This window comes from Astyanax mexicanus, chromosome 18 (assembly GCF_023375975.1).
Source record: "Astyanax mexicanus isolate ESR-SI-001 chromosome 18, AstMex3_surface, whole genome shotgun sequence".
Lineage (NCBI taxonomy): Eukaryota > Metazoa > Chordata > Actinopteri > Characiformes > Acestrorhamphidae > Astyanax > Astyanax mexicanus.
This window is the reverse complement of record NC_064425.1, coordinates 25510965-25536413: the sequence shown is the minus strand read 5'-3', so window position 1 is coordinate 25536413 and position 25449 is coordinate 25510965. Positions and strand designations below refer to the sequence as shown.

Genomic DNA, 25449 nt, shown 5'->3' with positions numbered 1-25449 from the left:
GACTGAGTTTCAGCGTGTTTGTGTTCGTGTAATTTTACACGTCCTTCACATATTTCTTGTGCTATATATTTTGCTCTTTTGTACTAAGTGAGAATAACACCATAATTGCTCATGTGGTTCTTTTGATAGAGACCTTCAGTCAGGCACTGGAGGGAAAGCAGTGTTTTCACAGTCAGATTTACTTTAGCAGTTAGCATGCACACTCACGCTGTGGTGACAGGAGGTGTATTTTATAACAAAATTTCAAACAGACTTTTGTAATAGAATATGATCCATTTGCATGCCCTCTTCTAGGACTCTGGCAGATGTCTTGACCCTGCCTGGAGGAGAAGTTGAGTTTAGCATTCACTCTGATGCTAACGCGCTACTCCTTCCTCCATGATTTATTCATGCTAGCCACACTCTTGAGTCCTGGCATACATTAGCTATAATGTGTCACAGAAGAAAAGTAAAGGATCTCTCACCCCTCACCATGTTTTATAGCCAGTCTATAGATGGAAAACATATAGTTAAAAGAAAATCAAGCAACATAAGGTGTTTTTATTTATAATGAAAGTAGTATAGACTGCATTAAAATCGTCATCAGATGTGTGGTAAGAAAATACTGATACTGATATTTACACAACTGGAAAACTTTCTGATTCTCCCAAAGGCTTGATTGCATCCTTGCTTTGTTTACATTGAGAGTTTCAGAACAGCCAGTATAAATCACCGAAGGCACGATTTAACAGTGCAAACCAAAACACAGACTGACCTCCTTTCAGTGTTTTAGTAAAAGGCACATGACATGGAATGTTCAAATACTTGACCACATTAAAGCTCAAAACTTTTTATACTGCTCAGTTTCATTTCATTACATTCCTGTTGAAGAAGACGTTCAGTGAAAAATTAAATTAACCCAGTCTTTCCCCTGACTCTAAATATGACTGATCAGCCAATGCGTTAGCTTCTTTATTTTTCCAGATTTATGAGGGCAATATAATAATAGTCTATAGTAGTATAATATACAGTACCAGTAAAAGTTTGGACACACTGTCCCGTCCTGGCTTTATTCCGTGTCTCTTCAGTTCTGTAACTTTTATAGGGTTACTTACAAATATAAAAAAAAGTAAAAAAAAAAACATCCACCAGCTAAAATATTTAATTTTCTGGAATTTTCTTTCATATAAACAAATTGATTTAAGTCGGTGATGCTCAAGTCACAAACATTGTCCATGCCATAAAATAGCCAATATGTTGCTGATTTGGCACAAAACACAAACAAACAAACAAACTTCTGTTCTGTCTCTGTGTTTTTACCGCCCTCCTGTTTGTTTGTTTATTTACCTTCCCCTGCATGTGGCCTGTGTACCTCCGTGTCTCTGCCCCAGACCTGTGTTCCTCACATGATTAATTTGTAACTCCCTCGTTACCTGTCCCCAGGTGTTCCCTTTTTCGTCTATGTGTATAAATAGTCCCTTTGTCCCAGTGTCAATGTTGCAGTGTTGTTGTCTTTACGTCTGTTTTGTTGAGGTTCCCTTAGTTCCTATTCTCTGTGTATTCACTGTTTCTATGTTTTGTTTATCTCTTTTTATTTCTGTTTTGTTATTGGATTTCTGTTTCGTAATAAACGCTTTCCACATCCTCTTCTTGCTCCTGCATCGCCTGACACACACCTTATCTTATCTACATTAGAGATTAATGTTAAAGACTCCAAAACAATTAAGAGACACATATAGAATTGCGTAGTAAACAGTAAAAAGTCCTTGTCCTTTACAATCCCCTGACTTAAACCTGATCAACTGTGATTGCGTAAATGAGAGCAGCCAACTATTGTTCAGCACCTCCAGAAACTCCTTCAAGATTCAACATGTGTTCCTGTTTAACTTCATTATTAAATTTACAATGTAAAAAAAATCATTAAAAAAAAAGAAAACGCATCAAATAAGACGAGGTGTGTCCAAACGTTCGACTGGTACTGTATATTCAACCCCAAATCAGACAAAAGTTGGGACAGAATGGAAAATGCAAATAAAATTAAAAGTAATAACTCAAAATATCTCATGTTTTGTCTGAGCAACAGGCCTGCAACACATTCCCAAAAAAATATTTACCACTTTGTATTGTTGCTATTCTTACGTACCACACTTAAGAGAAAACTTGGCACACAGTGGCATTAATTTTGTCCCATTCCTTTTGCAAATGCATCTTATCGTGTACAACGTTACAGTATCTTGTTACTTTTTCCTTCTTCCTCCACAGCCATGCCCTTATAAAATGTGTAGCATTTTTTTATTTTCTTGTTGAAAAATGTACGGACATCCCTGGAAAGATCTTCCTGCATCAATGCTGCCATTACCGAAGAGTACTGACACAACCCTACACCATGACAGACCCTGTTTTTTAATGCCTCTTAGCCCTACTTGAGGTTGACACCAGTTCTGGGTATGGTTAATATATGGCTTCTCTTTATACTGTTAAAAAGTGTTATTTGGTTGGCCAAAGTAATCCCTTGTCCATGTGGTTCTATAAGCTATTAATAAATAACAGTTCCTAATGCATTTCCACTACAGAGATCACGGGTGTTCAGTTTTCAGTTCAGTTCCTTTGTGAGAAAACAGTGTTATTAAAAGTACAGAATTGGATGAAAAGGATGTATATTTATGTATGATGAAATATCTTGGGTTTGCACTCAGTTTCAACTTTTTCTGATTTGAGGTTTTATATTGTTATGTTTAATGTATGCTCTAACAAAAATGGGTTTTCTATTATACTGGAATTGTTTACCTCATAACAATAGTGGAACTCTTTTTGGTGATATTAAAGAGCCAAATAATATGTTTTCCATTGTATAATAGAACAATTTAACGAGACATATAAAATCTATTACTGACTTTTATTATATTACATCTAATATAATAAAAGTCCCCAGTGGAAGTCTTTGCCACCCAAAAGGTTTTGGGTGACACAGATTTCCATCACATGTTAGCCGCCTGGCTCCAGTGCAAAATCCTTTCTGCTTTACCCTGAACACAGATAATCAGCCAAAATCTGAGGGTAAAAATGGGTCAATCTGATTTTTACAGAACAAAATCTTTTAAACTCTTTAAGATTGTTCATGTACATGAAACATATGAGGCATATTCTCTTCAGCAATTCAATATTCCGCCTGCAAACTCTGTTTGACTGTCATTTTATGACAAGGCACTTTGACACTCATCTGATAACCATGAAATGTATTTTAGCCTCCTAATTCCAAAGTACTGTATATGGCACAGTCCTGCCATAAAGACTATGTACGTTTTTTGCATTGTCATGGGTCAGTTTCTACACAGTTTCATCAGTTCTTTGTACATGTGCACATACACGTTGTCGCTAAGCTATCAGCTATCAGCAGTCCTTATAGGGACGTTCCTGAGAGAAGACATGGGGCACAGTCTTCCTTCCCAGGGATTAGAGGCCCTGACCTGCTGACCTATTTTCAGTCTCTCCATTAAAAAAAGAGCAGCCTCGACCACCTTTAGCCACTGTAGCAACAAATCCACATCTCAGGCACAAGTGTGTCTACTCTGTATCATAACTGAGCATGCTCAGAGCTCTGGTCACTGTCATGACTGTCCTCATTGACCAAGGAGTCCGCTGTGTGGTGGAGTCCAACGATGCCCGAGAACTCTGAAGGCAGCAAGGTCCCCTTTTTCACATTCACCAGTTCCTTCTCCCTGGCCACCGCCCCCTGCTGTCCACCCTTCACTCTCTTCCACTTCATGCGTCTGTTCTGAAACCACACTTTCACCTGGGGAGGGAGAAAGAGTAGCAAAGTGCAGTTATCTGTCCATAAATTGCATAAGAATATAAATAACCCATAGGGTTAATGCAGAGTTATTCGATCCTGGTCCTGGTGCTCCCCTGCCCTGCAGATTCACAGCTTTCCTTTCTCCCAACACACCTAATTCAACTAATCAGCTCATTAACAAGCCCTGTCAGAGCTGCAGTGGGTTGGTTAAAGCAGGCAGTCCTCTAAAATGTGCAGGGGCACTAGGACCAGGATTGAAGAACACTAGGTTAAAGGTTGTACTGTGTGCAACGCCATACTACAGGGGTAGACAAAATCCTGTCCTTCACTGTTAGAGAAAAAAATACAGTACAGGAACATTTTTATTCACTAAATACAAACAAGTACAAACAGTGGAAATGTACCCTCAAATTTACAACATGGTCCCTCAGTGTCTCTTGCTCTTGCCCCGCCTGTCTTATTTGTAACCCCACCTCCTAGTTTCTTCCCAAGGTGTCCATTGTCTATGCCTGTGTATAAATACCCCATGTGTTCCTTTGTTCTCTGTCCTGCTTCTGTGTTTGACCCTCTGTCTCTATGTGAGCTTTAGCCTCTCTATTTTGACCCTGTCCCTGTTCTGTTCACTAGATGCAGCACTTGAGACAGGGCCTATTATCCATTTTAGAGGGATATTTACAGCTCTGGAAAAATTAACAGACCACTTTAGTTTCTGAATCAGTAGCTATTTATAGGTATATGTTTGAGTAAAATAAACATTGTTGTTTTATTCTATAACTTATGGAAAACATTTCTCCCAAATTCAAAATAAAATTATTGTCATTTACAGTATTAATTTGCAAAACATGAGAAGAAAACAATTTCATATTCATAAAGTTTTATGAGTTCAGAAATCAATATTTAGTGGAATCGCCTGTTTTTTAATCACAGTTTTCATGTATCATGGCAAGCAGTTCAGCTTAGTTTGATGGTTGATCATCCATTTTCCTCTTGATTATATTCCAGAGGTTTTCAATTTGGTAAAATCAGAGAAACTCATCATTTTTAAGTGGTCTCTTATTTTTTCCCTGAGCTGTATATAGAGAAATATTCAATTCCCTTCTGATCTTATTTTGAGGAACACTGTGTGCATTTTTAAATAAACAGGAACAGTTGGAATGCACAGAACTGTGCAGGAATCCAGTACACCAGGACTGGAATAACCTACCCCTGCCGTACTGCATGCTGTTGGGCCTAGTTTTGACACAGTTAGCATTTGAGCTAACCTCATGATGTGCATGACTCACCAACCTCAAGTAAGTCAATATCCCTTGGTGAGCGAACAGATGCTTACTTGTATACAGCTTAATAAGCAAAGTTTGGAAGCATTGCCTGATAAACTTAGATTTATTTACAGAGGGTGGTCTAATATAGACGTTTCCATATTAGCAATAATAAAGTGACAGAGTGCATCTGCTTCTTGATATCAAACACTTCCTGCTTTTCCTTACTCGACAAAGTCGCGGGCCAGTATTTACATTTCCCAGAATGATGATGAAGCTGTTTCTTAAATGGTCACCGCAGCGTGAGCGAGGCTTCGATGTGTGGGGGGCCGGATCACGCTCCTCTAAAATTTATTTTTGGTGGGTCACGATGCAGGCGAGGATCATGTGATGCGGAAGTCAGCTAGGAGTGGATATGTTGGTGTTTGGTGTTGATCATGCACTTGAGGGGTTCGTTGCTGAGAGCTTTCGGACAATGTGGATTCAAAGCTTTGGACAAATAAGTGAAAGCAATGAAGTACATTGGGAGTGTTGGGATCATTTTCCCCCTCATTATTTAGTTTTTTTTAAAGCCCTGTTTTTGCTATGTCTCCTCAGTGCCAGGTTTTGTCTGAGTACAGACTTGCCAGACAAAACAAAACAACTCGTCAACTTTTTAATTCAACATTTCAGCACCTTAAACAGAATGCTTTAGGTTAATTCTGGGGTTAATTGTGTTTAAAAGCATTCTGCATGCTTGAATATTGTCATATGATTTGCCACCTGGGGGCCCCTGCTGTCAGCACGGTAAGATGCCTGACCTTAAAATACATCTGCAAGCTCTGCACTTTCGCCCACAGCATGGAGAGTTCTCCACGTCACTCCTGACAAGTTAAGAGTGCTCATTATGTCCTCGTGGTGGGTCATTAAGCAGTTGGCTCCTCAAAAAAATCATCAGAGCGAGCCACAAAGCTAGCTGGCTATTATAATTAGCCGTACCGATGTTATTATGACTGCTACAAGGTAAGATTGTTCCTGTAATTATTATGATGTGATTAGTAGCCTCAGTGTTGGTGGCCCCAGGAAAGTCATAATTCTCCAGAGGTTGCACGGCCTCGTTCACTAGGAGCTGGTTCACACAGGGATCACATAGCAAGTGGGGGTTCACTTACGCCGTCGTGTGGCAAGGTTAATGTTATGCTGACAGAATGTGACCCCAGGAGAAATGTCTCAAAATCTGAGACTTCACATTTTAAAGCCTGGACTGTAGAGCATTGTAAAGTACAGAAGTCTGGACGTATGCACAATGTTTTAAAGGCCAGTACTTTCCACAACTACAACTAAAATGATAAATATTCAGTACTTAAACTTTAACAGATACAGAATATTTTAAATGGCCAATATTTATTTCTGCGCAATGTACATACACAGATCTTTATTTAAAAAAAAGGGTAATATTTAATTGCTGGGAACCAAGCTCCTTTACAATAAAAAAGTTTCTGAATGTTATTAATTAGGTTTAAACCATTAGCTAATAAGCGGTTACAACACATAAATAAAAAAGAAGGGCAACAGTGGCCTGTCGTGTACCAAACAGTAATTCCACATTCATTTATACTGTTAAACCTCAGATCTTACTAGATCTTACTTTCTTTTCCATCAGTCAGCATTAACATTTCTGTTAAGATTTTTTTTTTATATGAAGTCATTAAACTGACTTTCTATATTATTTTACTACATATGTTAAAAAAGTTGTCACCGTTGTTCTTTCTATGTAAGTGTTGTAAGTGCTTATTACTGTTTTTAAAGTATTTACAAATTTATTTACAATTTATAACAATGAATAAACTCCTTTAAAAACTATTTATAAACCCTTACCCTAGCTTTAAAATTGTATCTATAAAAATAGCAAATGTATGGGAAAAGGGAAAAAAAACATCTTAATGTTCCAATGGAAGTCAGTGTAGAAGATTTTACTTCAGGCCATTTATGAGCATTTCTATTCTAAAATAGTAAAAAATCAACCAAAAGTGTCACATATATAGCGATGATAAATGTAATAAAAACAAATCCTCCTCTTTTTAGAACTGCATTAAATATTAATTCGAAATATTGCCCAATTGAAAATATATATAGTTTTTAGTGGCAACAAGTATTTTAAGCAATTTTCTGGTGAGATTGATATGATTCTGATATCATTGCACAACCGTATCACTATAATGATGTTAAATCAATATGTACATTGATACTGAATTAATTGTTACCTCAGGGGACAGCTTGAGAATTCCCAAACTGAAGTTGTGAGGTGTTATCGTGTGAGTGAGGCTGAGCACTGGACACTGACCAATGTGTTCATGGCAAGGCAAAGTAAATTATTATTGGAGTTTGAGTGAGGATTAGTAATGAGTAAAGATGGCTGGGCAATCCAGTTCTGAAGTTGTGCAAAATGTGATTTCTTAGATAAAATTCTTTCTAGAACTGTGTACATGAACAGACACTGTCTAGCCAGACACCGTTGGTCACAATCATTACCACCCACTGCACTGTCCACTGTGGGAAAACCTGCCTTCTATGACATATGCCTAGTACACATCTGACACTGTAGGGTGAGGAATATTAAAAGCCCACTCAACTTCAGAAATGGAATGACCCATATGTCTGGCACCCACTATCAGACCTCATTCAAACTCACTTCACTTCACCTTGCCATGCACTGGACTCACAACCTGAGGTCAGTCAGTGTAAATGAATCAGCTGTGTAATGGTACCTCTAAAGCAGAGAGTTTTGGTTTTGGGGCAATACTGAGGGGCCTAATAGTGGCAGCTCATTGGATGTGGGTATTGAACCCATAAGCTCGGGTCAATAACTAAATGCTGTTACCACTGAGCCACCACTGACTGCCCCACAGTATGCTTTTACGTCAGCATGCTCCAAACTTGGCATGGAGTTTTTGGACCATGACATGAGAAGAAGAAGAAAAAAAAAAAAAAAAAAAAAAATATATATATATATATATATATATATATATATATATATATATATATATATATATATATATATATATACAGCTCTGGAAAAAATTAAGCGACTACTTCAGTTTCTGAATCAGTTTCATCTGATTTTGCTATTTTTAGATATATGTTTGAGTAAAATAAACGTTGTTTTATTCTATAAACTACGGAACAACATTTCTCCCAAATTCCAAGTAAAAATATTGTCATTTAGAGCATTTATTTGCTGAAATAACGAAAAATATGCAGAGATTTCAGACCACAAATAATGCATTCATAACGTTTTAAGAGTTCAGTAATTACCATTTAGTGGAATAACCCTGGTTTTTAATCACAGTTTTCCTGCATCTTGGCATGATCTCCTCCACCAGTCTTACACACTGCTTTTGGATAACTTTATGCCACTCCTGGTGCAAAAATTCAAGCAGTTCAGCTTGGTTTGATGGCTTGTGATCTTCCATCTTCATCTTCATTATATTCAAGGTTTTCAATTTGGTAAAATCAAAGAAACTGTGGTCTCATTTTTTCCAGAGCTGTATATATATATATATATATATATATATATATATATATGTAGATAATCTCTGTGGCCTCAGACTTTTGGACTCCACTGTACGTGCAATTAAGATAGGTGAAGATCTTGCTTGGACAGTAAGTTGGACATCAGTAAAAGATTTTCGGAAGATCAACTACTAACAATGACTTTTTAAGACAAGTTACAGCGACTTGCTGAAGAGTCATCAAACAGTGACCGCATCCCATGATCCCTTCTCGCCAAATAAACTGTCTCCAGTTATTTATTTCACATGTGGCTGCACGAATAGCCTTCCTACGCAGAGACCAATTTGTAATATTGTAGAGGAAGTGCTAGCTGGACAGCATATGCTTTGCCTGTCTCTATTTCACCCCTATAGCCTGACTGAGGGAGCCTGCAGAAACATCTGGAATATGATAGTCCCTCTAGATCACCACAGCAGCGTGGAGCAGCACACAGACCGAATCTCAGCAGAAAAAAAATCACAGTAGCTTTAGACACAATGATGGATGGTCAGGTATGAAGTTGCATGGAGTTGTCATACCTGCCTTTCTGTGAGATCCAGGTTTACTGCTATTTCGTAACGCCGCAGTCTGGTCAAATAGTTGTGATGAGCAAATTCTGCCTCCAGCTCGCGGATCTGCTCCTTGGTGAACGCCGTCCGCTCCTTGCGGGGTTTGCTACTCGTGTCTGATTTGTAATTCCCATCTTGGGATTCTGGACAGAAAAAAAAGACAAAATATTACCACAGATGCTTAAATATAGTAACATATATAGTACAAAGAGCTGTATATATGTTTCTTAGTCATAATATCATATATCATTATTTATAAAAGTAGTTATGTTCAAACAGTAAAAGTAGTTATGTTCAAAATCTGAACAAAATAAAGGTAAATAAAATTAAACTGTTTTGAGGTTCTTCAGTTTGAAACTGTGGATGAAGGAGCAGAACAACAATATTTTTTTTGTTTTTTTTTTAAATAAATATGTTTCCTGAAAATTCCTTAAGAGGTTCATCTACAATTTCAAATGAAAGAATCTCCAGAAGTTCCTCAAAGGTCTTGTAATGTTCATACTAAAATAATAAAAATGGGAATTTTGCATTTGACCTGTTATGAGAGAATTTTAAAATATTCCTCAATAGTTATTTGGTCCATTTGTGGAACATGAACTATGATACTATTTAATCCAGTAACTTGGGTTTTCAACATGTTGGTGTCTAAACAAAAAATAAAAAAAAATTTAACAGGCGCTTCACACAATATCACGGTAAACAAATTGACAAAAAAATGTATATGCTGCTGATTTCTTAGAAGTTACATAACTGACTGCATTTCACATTTTTTAAATCAGAGTATAGGAGCTATCCACAACATGAAATTATATATATAGAATTTTATATCTATTTTCATAGAAAATAGATATTCTATGAAACTGGCGTTCACTGACTAAATTTTATTTACTGTTTAAATGAGGTGAAGACATTCAATAATGTGCCAATAATAAAATTAGTACTTTCATACAAAACATGTACAATAACAAAAGCATTTTGGAAAAATAATAAAAGACTTTTATCTGGGAGATGTGAAATCTACTTCCAATTCTAGAATGACCCAAATATCACGTTCACAGTAATAACTCGCCTCCTCTGAACCCGAGATTATAAAGCACATAAAACAGATTGTGTTTGATGGACACAAATATTAAACCTCATTGATAAAATAATGGAAAGTAAAAGTAGAGCAAGCACTGCACTGTTTTATGGTACTGGTTTTCTTGATGCCAGCTGTATACTGGTGTGTCCAGCAGTGATCATGGGTCATGGGTCGGCTGCTGGTCACACTGGGCTGGCTCTCAGTAAAGCAGTTTCCAGTGTGAGTTAATCTGCTCTACACTGTTAATGGAACATCGGTTCCTCTCACTGGTTTAATATGGAACAGAATGACCAGAGTGTAAAATTACGTTTCCTTACTTTATTTACCTCAACTTTTACCACTCGTCTTCCCTCTGAACTTACAGACAGTCTCACACTTAATCACAGCTCTAATATCATCTCTTTCTCTCTCTCTCTCTCATTACAGATATCTCTATATCTTCTATCTTTACTTTTGGTGCATCTTTACTTTTTATTTCTGTTTTTTTCTTCTGTCTTGCTTTCTTTATTTCTAGTAGATCTGTCTTTTTTCCTTTTATTTGTTAATCCTTTTTCGTTTTTTTACATTTTCTCTCACTACCTCTCCCTTTCATACTTCTATTTTTATTATTTTTTTCTTTCTATTTTTTTCATATCTTTCTTTGTTGACTTCAACTCTCTTTTTCATTCTCTTTTATGTTGCTTTCTGTCCTTTTTTCTTCTTTCCTCTTCTCTTTTTCATTTTTTCTTTATTTTGTTCTTTTTTCATTTATTCTTTCTCACATTATGTATTTTTGTCTCTCTCTCTCTCTCTCTCTCTCTCTCTCTCCCATTAAACATCTCTGTCCTCTCTGTCTTTACTTTTGGCGCACTGTATTCCTTTCTGTTTTTTCTTCTTTCTTGTTTTTTTTTTCCTTTTTGCTCTGTCTTTCTTCCTTTTATTTGTTCCTTCCTTCTTTGCTTTTTCTTTTTTTCTCTCACTCTTTTCATTAATTAATTAATTAATTCATTCATTCATTTTTCTTTCTATTTTTTATTTCTTTCTTTGTCTACTGCAACTTTTTTTCTCTTTTATGTTGCTTTCTGTCCTGCTTTCTTTTCTCTTCTCTCTTTCATTTTTTTCTTTCTTTTATTCATTCTTTTTCTTTGTCTCCCACTCTACCTTTCTCTTTTTATCTTACTCTGTTTTTGCTTTCTTTTCTCTTTACATCACTTCTCTTATTATTTTCCCTTTATCTTCTGTCCTGCTCTCTTTCAGTCCCTCTTTCTTACTTTTTTCTTTCTTTTGTTTCTATGAATGTTCTTCCTTTCCCTCTTCTCACATTATTTATTTTTTGTTAGTCTCTCTCTCTCTCTCTCTCTCTCTCTATCTCTCTCTCTCTCTCTCTCTCTGTATTCACTGTGGTGTATGTTCACACTCATAGGTAAGATCAGTGTTTGATAGGGATCTTTGATCTGATCAGTGTGAGAATAACTGATTCGGAACAGTAAAGCTCAGTAAAACTCCAGAGAGAAAGTGGAGGAGCCCAATTAAGCAGCTTTGACGTGCTGTTTTGCTGCAGCAGGGAACGTATTTTGTTCTGTGTGTTTTTTTTTCTTCTTTTTTACTGGAAGAAGAGGAGAAGTGCGTGCCCTTCTCATGACTAGATCTTGTGGCCTGGTTTTTAAGGCCATGCCTCGGTGGCAAATTGCACATCAAGGCATCAGAAGCTCTGCTCTCTGATTCATGTGTAGCTGTAGAGCTCGGGCTAATCCAACTGGCAGTCTTAAACCCAGCTGTAAATAGAGCCCACTTTAACGAGGCCCCATCCACCAGCCATGGGAACGAGTCTGCTCACAAATGCATCGACATGCTTTACAGAAATATTACATCTTACATTACGTTTCTTTACATCTACTAAAATCTGAGGAGTTACATGACATAGGTTAGTCCTGTAAAATAAAAATTAGAATGTGATAAATGTGCTTTTTTTCACAGCACTTTTTGAATGACGTGATCACTTCATCAGGTGCCATTTATTGTAGAATTAGTACTGATTAATTTATAAATTAAAGAAATGCTCATACAATGACATTTTATTGTCCACATGTGCCAATGTAAAAATACTTATTATATATATATATATATATATATATATATATATATATATATATATATATATGAGAATGCTAGTCTTGTATCTGTAGGTGATAGTACCTCATAAAGAAAGACTTCCAACACACCATTAAGAAGGAGGAAGAAAACACAGAGGTTCAATCCTAAAATACACACACTACTACCGTAGATGTGTACTATGCTAAGTCATGAAATTACAGCTCTGGGAAAAAAATGAGGAGACCACTTCAGTTTCTGAATCAGTTTTTCTGATTTTGCTAATTATAGGTTTATGTTTGAGTAGTATGAACATTGTTGTTTTATTTTATAAACTACAGACAACATGTCTTTTAAAGTTTAAATAAAAATATTGTAATTTAGAGCATTTATTTGCAGAAAATGAGAAATGGCTGAAATAACAAAAAAGATGCAGAGCTTTCAGACCTTAAATAATGCAAAGGAAGCAAGTTCATATTCATAAAGTTTTAAGAGTTCAGAAATCAATATTTGGTGGAATAACCCTGGTTATCATGCCCAGTTTTCATGCATCTTGGCATGTTCCCCTCCACCAGTCTTACACACTGCTTTTGGATAACTTTATGCAACAAATGTTTTGGTCAGGTGGCGTTTACTGTACTGATGTAGTACTGATTGCTTCCCTGGCCCCGGCCTGGAGCTGCACGGTCCATTTCACCAGTCACGTTTCCCTCTGACCTCCAGAGGTACGAGCAGTCTGTAATTTTAGCAGGCCGTTTCTGGCTGCTGTGTCTGGCGGCGTTTTGGTCTGATTGAAACAGGCATTGAGAGACACAGTTACTGCGGGTTAAACACAGCCATTGTGGAAGAAGAAAGACTAACACGAGCAGCTGTTTGCGAACAGCTCTGCCACAAGTTAAAACGACTTTTTCTCAGCTTTACGATGCAGCGGCTATACCGCAGCAATTAGGCCTGCGCCTTAACTTTCATCTCACTTCAAAAAAATAAAAAAAATAAAAGAGAACGAGAGAGAGAAAAAGAGCAGCACTGGAAAAAGTGCCACACTGCTCCGTTCGTGTCTCAGTATATGATTTTTTTGTTTGTTTTTCAAATTCAGGGCTACAATATTTAAAAGTAATTGCGTCATTAAATAACGCTGTTCATTTCAGGCAATGGCATAAAGGGACTTAAGCACAGCTTATTAATAGTCATTTGTTTCTCACTTTGTACTATTGTTGGTGTTACAGGAGGTTCTAATTTGCCCAGATCTAAAAAAAAAAAAGAAAATCTCGCTTTTGAAGAAGAAAAGATTTATTAAAGAAATGCACATCTGACACTGCTGAATCTCCAGATGTGCCAGTGTGAAAATACTTTATCTGTTCCTGTAATACACTCACACTGGCATAATATAAAATATATGCCTACTAGTACAAGGATTCAGATGTTCCTTTGTAGCTGTTCCTCAGCTACAGTGTTTGTATTATAGCTACAATATGACCCGTGTGATCATCTGGGAAATATAAAAAAAAATGTCAGTTGATGGTCAGATAGTCATATTTATATTACGTCTATGTTTCCAGAAAAAAAAAAACCTGTATAAATAGTATATCGATACCTTATAAGGAGAGACATTGACACACCCCCACAAAAAAGAAAAAAAAAACTACAGAGATGTAATCCTAAATTGCAAACTGCTCCCTAAAAAGTGGACTATTTAAATCACAAAATAAATTTAAAATAATATTATAAATCTAAACAAAGCATTGCATATTTTAATAGAGCAGGATTCACACTAAAATTCCAAATAAAAATATTGTCATTTTGCAAAAAAATTGAAATGACTGAAATAACAAAAAAGATGCAGAGCTTTCAAACCTCAAATAATGCAAAGAAAACAAGTTTATATTCATAAAGTTTTAAGATTTCAGAAATACTGAATACAGAAATCAATACTGCATGTTCTCCTCTTACACACTGCTTTTGGATAACTTTATTCCACTGGTGCAAAAATGCAAGCAGTTCAGCTTGGTTTGATGGCTTGTGATCATCGATCTTCCTCTTGATTATATTCCAGAAGTTTTTTAATTAGGTAAAATCAAAGAAACTCGTTATTTTTAAGCAGTCTCTTATTTTTTTCAAGAGCTGCATATGTTAACATATATGTGTTGAAATGTGCTTTTAAAAGTAATACTACTGCTAAAATTCTTTCTAGCATTAGATCCTAAAACTGTCAAGAACTACAGAACACAGAATACACTAAAGTCTACAATGAAATATGATTAAAGTGAAAGGTTATATATAGTTGCTGTCATGTAGAAATGCAGAACAATAGCAGCTTTCATTGGAAACCAGTGTAAAATGATTTTATTCCAAGCAATTTTGTTCCATTTCTATCGTTCATTCATTATAAATCATGCCTGATTAAAATGATGTGCCAGGTTTTTAGAAAGCGACAGTTTGTTGTAATGCATCCAGACAGTAAATACAATAAATACTCCACCAATATAACAAAACAGTACCAATATATACCTGCTTCAAATGACTAATAATACTCGACTGTACTCGTTTTACTCAACTGTAATAGCAGATCTTTTAATTCAGCTACTAAAACAAATACTAAGCAATGTAAGTTTTACTGTGAAGAACAAAATGTAATATATGCCATATAGAATACCAGCAGCTGCACTCGAGTTGTTCTTGAAATTAGCTGAGTTTCTCTGCTGTACAACCAGAAAAGAAGCACCATCATTTTATCAGAATCAACAGCCCTGTTTAAATAACCTGTTGCATCAGTTGAGAGAGCAGCGCTTCATTAGGACCGTATTTATTGAGTGAGTGAGTGAGTGAGTGGAGAGGGAGAGGTGAAGGCCTAGTTTATGCCTGATAACTTAATGTGACTGTATCTGGTCTGTTTTCTGAGAAGATTTTAACAAATAACAAATAAATTTACAAAACTTGTAGGCAAATGTGTCTCTGATTAGACTGACTGAAATCTGATTGCTGTGTGGGCTGGATAATGTAAATTTGCTTACTGCACAGCAGTTATTACTGGTGTTTCATTTGTAGTGGGAGGAGTTTCGGCTGGAGAGATGGATGTGTTTACACTGCTATAACGTGGTTCAAGTGTGTCTCAAAACACCTCCTGAAGTGTTTGGATTTATATCCGTTCTAAAAGTGTCTTGGGTGCGTTTACATTTGCAGTTTTATGTGTAAGTGTATTGGTCTTCTCCAAATATAATCCAGAAATACAAGATGGATAAAGTAAGTGTCACTTATTGGGCTTACTGGGTTAAACAGTAAAACAGTCACATTTGTTAACATTACGTTTGATTTTATAGCACATTTTTTTGTCTTTTGATCATTTTATTGGGATGCTAGTGCAGTTTTTGCAATCCAGTTTGTAATTACAGGTATAAAAAATAATAAAGAATAAAACTTTACAAAAGACAGAAAAAGATTTTCAATGGAACTCAATGTAAAAATTAGCAGGGAAATTTGGAGAATTTTGTATTGGTCAATTCACTATGAAATTTGAATTTAGCAAAAAGCATAACAGAGAGATTTAATGTGAAATGTCTTAATGTGAAAAACATACTATAAATGCATCCGATATTATTTGTAAATACTGCTCAATTCTAAATATACAGCTCTGGGAACAATTAAGAGACCCCTTCAGTTTCTGAATCAGTTTCTCTGATTTTGCTATTTATAGGTTTTTGAGTAAAATGAACATTGTTGTTTTATTCTATAAACTATGGATAACATTTCTCCCAAATTCCAAATAAAAATATTGTCATTTAGAGCATTTATTTGCAGAAAATGAAAAATGGCTGAAATAACAAAAAAAGAGCAAAAAAGTGTTCAGAAATCTATTATTGGTGGAATAACCCTGGTTTTTAATTACAGTTTTCATGCATCTTGGCATGTTCTCCTCCACCAGTCTTACACACTGCTTTTGGATAACTTTATTCCACTCCTGGTGCAGCTTGGTTTGGTGGCTTGTGATCATCCATCTTCCTCTTGATTATTTTCCAGAGATTTTCAATTTAAAAAAAATCAAAAAAACTCCTAATTTTTAAGTGGTCTCTTATTTTTTTCCAGAGCTGTATATACCCAGTAGCAATAATTAATTTAAACAATTATCCAGTTACAGTGATATGATTCTGATATCTTGATGCAAACCCATAAACAAATCTACAATATTAATCTTGTATTCTGGGAATGGGCAAAAATGAAGATATAAGGTTTCTGAATGACGGAAATGAATCATTGTACTATTTTCATTGATCTCAGGTGATTAGTGCTTTTTAAGACACTGTAAATTTAGGAATGAGGCAAATGAATGTACTTTCAATTAAGGTTATTCTGTCATTTTAGGAGTATAAAATACAGTGGAATTAAAATATTATCTATCCTTTTGATTGTACAATAAGTATTAAAGTGCTTTGAATAATTTTTTTTTACTCTTACAGTTGTTCGGCTCACTGCTTCTCACAGTTCCAGACAGTGAAAGACAGCAGCAGCAGCAGCAGTGCAGCAGAGTTAATGGAAAGGATGTGAGCAGCTCATTCGTCAGATGTAATTCTTCAGTGGCGCGCCATCCTGATATACTGGAGAGCCGTGGAGGTAATTGTGGAGGGGAAATCTCAATCAGCGCTGGAGTGGTGTCCTCACGTCTACTGTGAGTTTATGCACACGCCAGCCAGTTCAACTGACAGAGCGCTAGCAGGCCAAGTTCTACAAACAGCAGAAATGAGCTGCTACACGGACCGACACTCAACATTACAGCTCTCAGAGAATGACTTCACACTTTTTTTCAGCTTAAACCATTTAACATTTATGTTTCAATATTTAGAGCTACAAATTTAGTGCACATGTCTGAGGGACAGAGACCTAAAAAAAAATGACACTAAAAAGGGGTCTTCTGTCTACACAGGTGTATTTTCAGAAAATTATACTAGAAAGGTTTATTTTTAGATTTATAATTTAGTTCTATTTTAATATTTTATATGCATGGGATATATACAAATACATATACATATAAAAATGTTAACATAAAAAATTCTGCTTATAACTACATAAAAAAAAACAAAAAACTCCAAAACAGCAACTTTACAAGAGAAGGAAAAAACCTTCTTAACTACGAGTTGAAATCAGTGTAAAAAAAGATTTTATTAATTTTGGAGCATTTCAATTTCAACTGGTTAATTTTAAATTTTACATTTTAAAGTCACAACTTTAAATAATAATATAAAATAAAATAATAAAATAAGAATATTGTTTAATGTCTACTGGTATATTAATTTAGTTTTTTATTTTATTCATATTATGTCAAAAAGCAAAGGATAGTAGTAAGGATAGTAATGATATGATATGATATGATATGGTATGATATATGATATAAACTAAAACGAATAAGAGCTTTGCAGAGAGCACCTGCTCTCACACTAATGAAAAGGAGTGTTGTCCGTGGAAAAGAAAATCCCACACAATTTCAAATGAAAATTAGGATTTTTTATGACAATTTTTTTTTATATAAAATGTAAAATCATAAAGGAACTGTTTCCAAAATATATATTTTTTTATTTTACAAAAAAGTTTTTACAGTTAAACAAAAATAAATACTCCAAAGAACATATATGAGTTCCCGGAGCCTGTGCGTGAAGATACTTTATCTGTTCTGCTTTTTATAGAGACTTTATTTTTCAGTCTTTAGTCTTCAGTTTAATCAACTTTAATTCTAATTCTCTCATCAGCCACCCAAAAACAAAACAATAAAAAATTTAATTAATGTATTTTAGTAGACAGTTTGCTTATAACACTCCTACTGCCAACAATCCTATTGTTTTTTTTTATTGTCTCCATAGGTGCCAGTGTGGTGTTTCTTTACAGCCCGTAACAGATTTTTTTTTTTTTTTTACAGTAAGCCTCATTTTCTGCTCTCTAAAAGTGCCGAGATGAAACAGATGGTTTGTAAAGCGAAACATGCGAGCAGTCGAATGCCCACACAGAGTTACAGCCTGGCCTTTGCTCTCGGCCCTGGTCAAAATAATTGCTTCTGTGCGTGTCAGCCAACACCTACAAAAGTCTCTCGCGCAAAAATACTGCTCCACATTTCCCAGCAGTGGGAAACTAATTTTCCAAAAAAACGCTACTGTAGAACCCAGACTGCTGTCTGGAGATATTTGTTGCTGGTTACTTCATGTTGAATGGAAAAATAGTGTTCCTTGGTGCTTCGGCAAAGTCGTGTCTCATGCTGAGGAATTTAATTATAACTATATAAATAAATAAATAAATAAATAATCATTGCCCAAAATAGATGTATCATTAACAAAAAAAAAAAAAAACATCAGATAATTAACTAAATTATGAATGAAAAACACTACGTACAAATCTCTGTTAAGCCCAAATCTACACAAGACCAATTTTTAAACTGTTATTAATCAAATCTGATGCCCAAACCTGTCTAGATAATCAAGGGCTTAGAATAACCAGATCAAGAGTGAACCTGAATAAATAAAAAAAATAATTTACAATTAATTTATTCTAATTTATTCCAAACTCACATTAGGATTTAGGTTTAGACTAGTAAGATTAAGCCTAAACTTTAATACATTAAAAAATACAAATAATCAAATCTGAAACCCAAACTTAGATAAAGACTAATCTTAGACTAGTTAGAAAAACTGCATTTACTTAAATCTGACGCCTACACCTAGACCAAGCCTAAACCTTATTTAATTGAAATTAAGTGCAGTTACTCAAATATGAGGACTAAATCAAACCAAACCAAAAATAAGTATATACCTAGACTATCTTGAAGTTTGTTTAATCCTAAACCTTGTTAAATGAAAAATCTGCAATCAATTTCTCTAGAATAAGCCTGTGTATAATGTATAAATGTTTTTAAATGCTTTTACAGAACACACCCATTCCATTTTCTCATCATCTCTTACCTGAGCTGTCACTCCTCCGCTTGCCGTTCCTCTTCTCTGCCTCAGCTGGAGACAGCGTCTGCCGCCCAAAATCTCCACCCGGCAGGCAGGAGGCCCCGGAGGGCACGGCTCCAGCCAGGCTGGGAGTGCTGGCACACAGGCTGGGCCCCCCGGGGGACATGTCTGAGGAGCCCGAGTCAGGACCTGTCATGCCCAGGCCCAGGCGGGAACTGGCCGAAGAGGCGCTGGGCATTTGCGGGATGTGCCAGCTGCTCTGCTGGGGCTGGGGTGGAGGGTGATGCTGCTCGGTAATGGGGGGTCCACGCTGGTGCCCGTGGACCCCGAAGAGCCCATCCTGACCTGGGTAACCACTCACGATACAGGAGGACGAGGAAAGGTCAGGGTAGGAGAGGTGCTCGGAGCGTCCGTGCAGGGCAAAGGCCGGGTGCAGGGCCTGAGGGGGGGCGTGAGGGCCGCGCAGGCAGCCGAACAGACTGTGATCCATTGCATGCAAAAGAACAAACCTAAACACCCAAACGAGACTTTATCTCCTCATTTAAAAAAATTAAAACTACAAAAAATCAAAAAACACCCCAAAGCAGAGGCTCAGCCTTAATAGTAAGAGCTAATAAATAAAGTTAAAAAAACTTTAAAAAATTCCTGCTTCACTTCATAAAATATGTCCTGCAAAGTAATAAGACTAATTGGTGTCTAAGATAAATCTGTCATTAGCTTGATTTCGAGCTCACACACTGTCTACGAAATGAACAAATGATGTTGGATCTTTTGAAAACTGAAAGAAAAGGAGAAAAAATCTTTTTACACGCCTCTAGAGATGTAAACACAGACAGACCCAAAGTCTTTCCTCTTCCAAAGTCAGAAAGATCCCGGTCCAAAACTTCCAGCAAAAATTCCAGTAGATTTCTTCTCACTTCATAAAGGGTGTCCTAAACAACAAGCTCAAAAAGTATAGCGCAGAGTAAAGTGTGTGCATATATACATGTGTCTCTATGTGTCTCTATGTGTGTGTGTGTGTGTGTGTGTGTGTGGCTCTCTGCCCAAGTGTGTGTATGTGATAATCCAGAGCGTGGCACAGGCGAGGGCTGTCAGGCGGCGCTGGGTAAACAGCAGCAGTCCCTGGCTCAGCAGCAGCAGCAGCAGCAGGAGTAGCTGAGGAGAGTGTGAGAGTTGAATGCTGGATGACGGGCTGGAGCTGAGTGTGGAGCAGAGCGAGACGGGAGGGGAAGGTGCTTCCTCAAAGCACCCAGGGCTGAGGCTGGGGCTGGGGCTGGGGCTGGGGCTATGGGCTGGGGCTTAGAGCAGCACGCTGGGAGGGGAGTGAGTGTATGATGGTGTGGAGTGGTGGTGCTGGTGGTGGTGTTGGTGGTGGTGGGAGGAAGGGGGGTGTTGTTGGGGGTGTTATAAATAGAGATGTAATGTGAGAGGGAGGCTGGGTCATAGAGCACATGCTGCCACTAACTGACCACACACACCATCAGCCCAGCGCAACACTGCGCAGAGAGGTAAATCCCAGCCGTGCAAATTGCCGCAGCTCAGGGAGTGTGATCTGTGCTGTTTTTTTTTTTTTTTTTCTATCATTAGGGGTCCACGCACTAGTTTGTATTTTAATTCCTCATTTTGTATTTAGTATTTTTTTCTTTGTATAATTTTTTAGTATCATTCAACCCTCTTACAAAATACACTTAAAATCTCCTAAACTCTTAAAAATTAGCTGAAGAATTCATTAGTAGGACATACCCGTATTTGATGGCTGACTGATTTCTCCATATTCCCCATACTTCTTTGTTTTTAACATTTTCAGGATGATTTAGAAGGAAGGGAGATGTAGCTGGAGAACAACAGGCTGTAGATGTTCACTGCATAAAACAAAGACATAAAACAAAATAAGCAATATAAGAAGGACACATTTATTCTAACACTCATAAAACTATTTAACTTTGAATGGAAGTCAATGTTAAAAAATAATAATAATAATTCCACCAGTCATTCTGGAGCATTTCTATTGGTCCATTTATCCTGACATTTTCACAGAATGTAAAGGACTGCACGTACTGTATATTTAAATAACGTAATAAAACAAGTTTTTCTTTTTCTTTTCCAAATTTGTTCATATTCTGTTTTATGTGGTTCTAATTTAGGTATATTGTTAAGTTAATAATCTTACAAATAAGACATTAAAATGTATTCAATACTCACCATAAAACAAATTTTAAACGAATGGAAAAAAAAGGTTATATACACATACAGTCGCTGTGAGTGTGATGGAACAAGAACCCTATGGAATTAACTATTTTATGTACAATTTTCAGACAGTTGTAGAATATTGTTAATAATCACTAGATCAATTAATCGTTAAATCAGTAAACTTTCTCAAGTAGTTTTTAAACAGTAGTTTAATATTGTTAGCAGTCATTTCTTATTACTGTATTTTACACACTATAAGGTGCTCTTAGAATTTTTTTTTTTTCCAAAAATTGTCAGCGCGCCTTATAATCCAGTGTGCCTTATATATGAATTCCAGTCAGGCTGTAAGGAGCAGTAAAGCCACTCCTCTGAAGTACAGCATTATAAAAGAGTTTCGGTGATGTTTTTTTTTTTCAGAACTGAGGCAGGAGCAGTATTAGCATTAGCTGCTAACCGCAGCGCTAGCTCTTTCGCTGTTCAGAGGGGAGTATATCAGACTGTAGTCTGCATGTTTACAATGTTAAAACAAGCTACATGGGACAAACCACTAGCTAATATTGCCCTGGGTTTCCGGAACACTCAGGGTTCCTCAGTGTAGCGCTGCTGGGCTGTGTTTACTAGCACTAAACGCTGCTAACTGCTGCTGCTAACCATGCTGTTGAAAATATTGGAAATTGAAGCTTACTGTAAATAAACAGAAGCGCTTTACTCACCCAAATAAACAGTTTTCAGGAGAGATTACTGTGCGAAACACCTGTCGCTTAAAATATGCCTTATAATCCGGTGTGCCTTATGTATGAAAATAGTCTGTAAAATACGGTAATCAGTAATCAATGGCAACTGCAATATATAAGGACAACCTAGCTAAATAATCTATAGTGACTTTCCCAATCTTTCAAATATCGGTTTCACACATTTGTTTGACATTGCCAGCAGTCATTTCCTAATGTGATGAATGACAACTGTAGTGAACTGCAGTCTGTTAGAACTACCAAGCCAAAAGCTATTTTTAAGAAATCAAAATTCAAATAGTTCACGGACCAATCTGCTGAATTCAGGGTGAAAAAGACACCTCCACCAGGGCTTATGTGTTAGTTCACACTCATAACTACATCCCTTATATGATATTTTTATAGTAATTCCCAAAAATGTTACATAATGTATTCAATTATAACAGGTTTAATGATTTTAAGTGAATAAAATCCTATTTGTAAATAAAAATGCAGTCTGAACTATGGAAAAAAATGGCAATGACAATTCACTTCATGCTTAATCTATTATATTTATTAATAGAGAAGCATACAAATTAGAATTTACTACTGCAATAATATTATATTATATTATATTATATATACAATAATAAATGTAAGGCCACCAGTGCAGCAGCAGTAGACCTAGCACACTAGTAGCAACAGCTTGTTGCATTTGTCATACTTTTTCTCAGAGTTTTTTGATTTATTACATGAATAAAACAAACAAACACACAGTTTGGTACAAACCATATGGCAGTTTGGTCAGTTCTGCATGTGTTCTAAAGTTCTAAGAGTTTCAGCAGCACACAGTGGCATCCCTCATGGACGCCATCACCCGTGGGCAGCCACAGCAAAGGGGCTCAGGCCTGCTCTGCCCGTGAGAGAGAGGAAATAAAAGGCAGCAGTCGGGGAAATGGCTTTAACAGACAGTTGAGGGGGAGATACAAGTCTGAACTGCAGGAAGAGAGAGGAGACAGAGCTGTATTCTCATCACACACTCGGAACGATGCGCTGCACCAAACACGTCTAAGGTCAGTAGTCCCATGATTATTTGCTTGTTTGATTGTATTGCTGGTTTAAGGTTAATTAGCTGCTATATATGGAAACAGATCGAAGGCTTTTTAGTTTTAATAAAACATGAAATGTTATTGCTGTGTTGTGTAGTGGCTGTGTAATTTGGTGGACTTGTGTGGAATGTGTGTGATCAGTCGGTGTGCTCTAAGGGCCTAAACTTGGGCCTCACACTCACTTTTACTGCTCCCAGCATGCAATAGGGTGCGGACAGTGACCTGCCGCGAGGAAAAGAAAGTGGGAACACTCTTGTCTTTATCCCTCATCGACATTAAATGAAAAAGCCTAAAAATTTGTAGTAGCTACTTCTAGTATTTAAAAGGTCAATGACACGCGAAAGGGTTGCCAATCCACAATTCTAGATTTGAGACTTGATTTCTATGATTATATTACTATTATATCTTAAAATATCTAGATATGAATATATAATTATTATGTTTTATACATATCAAGTTGCTTTGGGACAGAATACAAAAATAGCTGAGTCATAACTTTAGACAATTTTTTTTAAAGAACTAAAACATCTCACATGTGATTTGATTATATTTAAAAGATCAAGACGAATATTCTGTCCTGCCTAGGGCTGGGTGATATTCTAAAAACAATTATTCTCGATATTCTTCAAATATACCAACGATTCTCGATAATGATTTAGATTTTTAGTTCTTACATAACAACTTTAGTTTTTTATTTGTAATTAAACAGCAATTGATGCACATGCTATTGTTTCATTTTTAACGAATAGTAAGCAGCCCCATTCAACCATATGGAGCTTTTATATTAAACACAGTTCAAACATAAACCTCCTTGTATTTCAGTGAAAGAAAAGTGTCAAATATGAAAAGCACTGAAACATAAAAGGATTCTTTACAGGATCTACTGATTTTCACTCTGGCAGCTTCTATATGTAAAATGTACAATCTTGACTATACTGTGATTGAAAATCACATTAAAACAGTCATTTTATTATTCAAATTAATCTGATTAACCTCCCAGCCCTACTTCTGCCTTAGTTTAGTTGTAATGTAAGCAGCAGTTCTTTCATTTTTTAATGTCAGTTTTTTTTTATATGTATGCCTCTCCAATTGTATGTTTCTTGTGTTATTATAACTAGTTATTTGTGACTTTATTTTATTATGCAGGTGACTTCTCTTGACTTGCTTTACAAAAGTGCTTTACTTTTACTTTAATATCCAAAGCTAGTTATTAATAGACGCCACATTGGAGATACATTTGTGCACTAATTCATTTCTGATATAAAGTAAATCAATTAAATTCCATTCTAAATAATTGTCACTATAAATATTGTCCCAAAGCAGCTGAATACATGGACCAGTGTGTCCGAGTCCTTTTAAGTAAGCCAAGCCGACAGTGACAAAACGAATCAAGACTCTAAAGTTTAAAGAAATGAGCCACACAATATCCCTAATCCTAGCAATACACAATTCCTAATAAATCTAATCAAATGTATATAAATTATACCAGCTTTGACTTTACTGGATAAAGATGTTGGGACTCTATTGTTAGAAATGAAGTGCCCATCTTGAAAAGATAATAGAAGAGGGTTAATGTAAGTTCTGTGCATGTGAACTTAATGCAAAGCAGTGTAGTTCACACTCATGTCAGCTTTTATATACAGCTGGATAATGGAGGATGAAAATGAAAGCCTCCAGAGAGAAGGGCGCTGAACGCTGATGCTGCTCGACTTCTCTCTAAAGAAGGGTTTTAATGCTGAAAAAAAGCTTGCTAGTTTCATTCTGAAAATAAAATCTACACCTACAACTGATTTTAATCTGATTTGCAATTTTAATATATGATATTACAAAAGTTAAAAGATGTAAGATACTATACTATATATACTAATGCATCATAACATTTTTTATATACATTGTCTGAAAAAACAATTACTTACATTACAGCAAGTGAAGTGCAAATTATATATAATATATATTTATAATTATAAATATTAAAAATTAGAAAACATAGATAATTAAATCAAATTAAAAACAATATCTTAAAAAAGCCTTAAAGACATATATTATAATTAGACATCCATTTGCATTACACAAGGCTAATTAACTATTTATTTCAACTCAAAATTCCCTCATCACAATTATTACAATTACATCACCTAACATCACCTAACAATCATACAATATATAGAATTTCCACAATAATTTTCGATGATCTTGATTCTTTCGTTATTATACAATTATCATAAATAA

General features: G+C 36.0%; 1 protein-coding gene across 1 annotated transcript; it reads right to left on the bottom strand.

Annotated features, from left to right (window-relative positions):
• Positions 1 to 522: 522 nt before the first annotated feature.
• meox2a (mesenchyme homeobox 2a) lies at positions 523 to 20489 on the bottom strand. The gene is made up of 3 exons (XM_007232337.4): positions 19218 to 20489; positions 9102 to 9274; positions 523 to 3772 (listed from the first exon to the last, which is right to left on the bottom strand). The coding sequence occupies exons 1-3, from the start codon at positions 19699 to 19701 to the stop codon at positions 3554 to 3556; spliced, it is 876 nt and encodes a 291-aa protein (XP_007232399.1). The 5' UTR covers positions 19702 to 20489; the 3' UTR covers positions 523 to 3553.
• Between the last annotated feature and the right edge of the window lie 4960 nt (positions 20490 to 25449).

Excerpts from the sequence above, each read along its gene's own strand:
- meox2a (XM_007232337.4), bottom strand. The coding sequence starts at position 19,701 with ATGGATCACAGTCTGTTCGGCTGCCTGCGCGGCCCTCACGCCCCCCCT. Across the intron at positions 9,275-19,217 it reads GCGGAGGAGTGACAGCTCAG|AATCCCAAGATGGGAATTAC; the intron begins GTAAGAGATGAT and ends TTTTCTGTCCAG. Across the intron at positions 3,773-9,101 it reads TGGATCTCACAGAAAGGCAG|GTGAAAGTGTGGTTTCAGAA; the intron begins GTATGACAACTC and ends CTCCCTCCCCAG.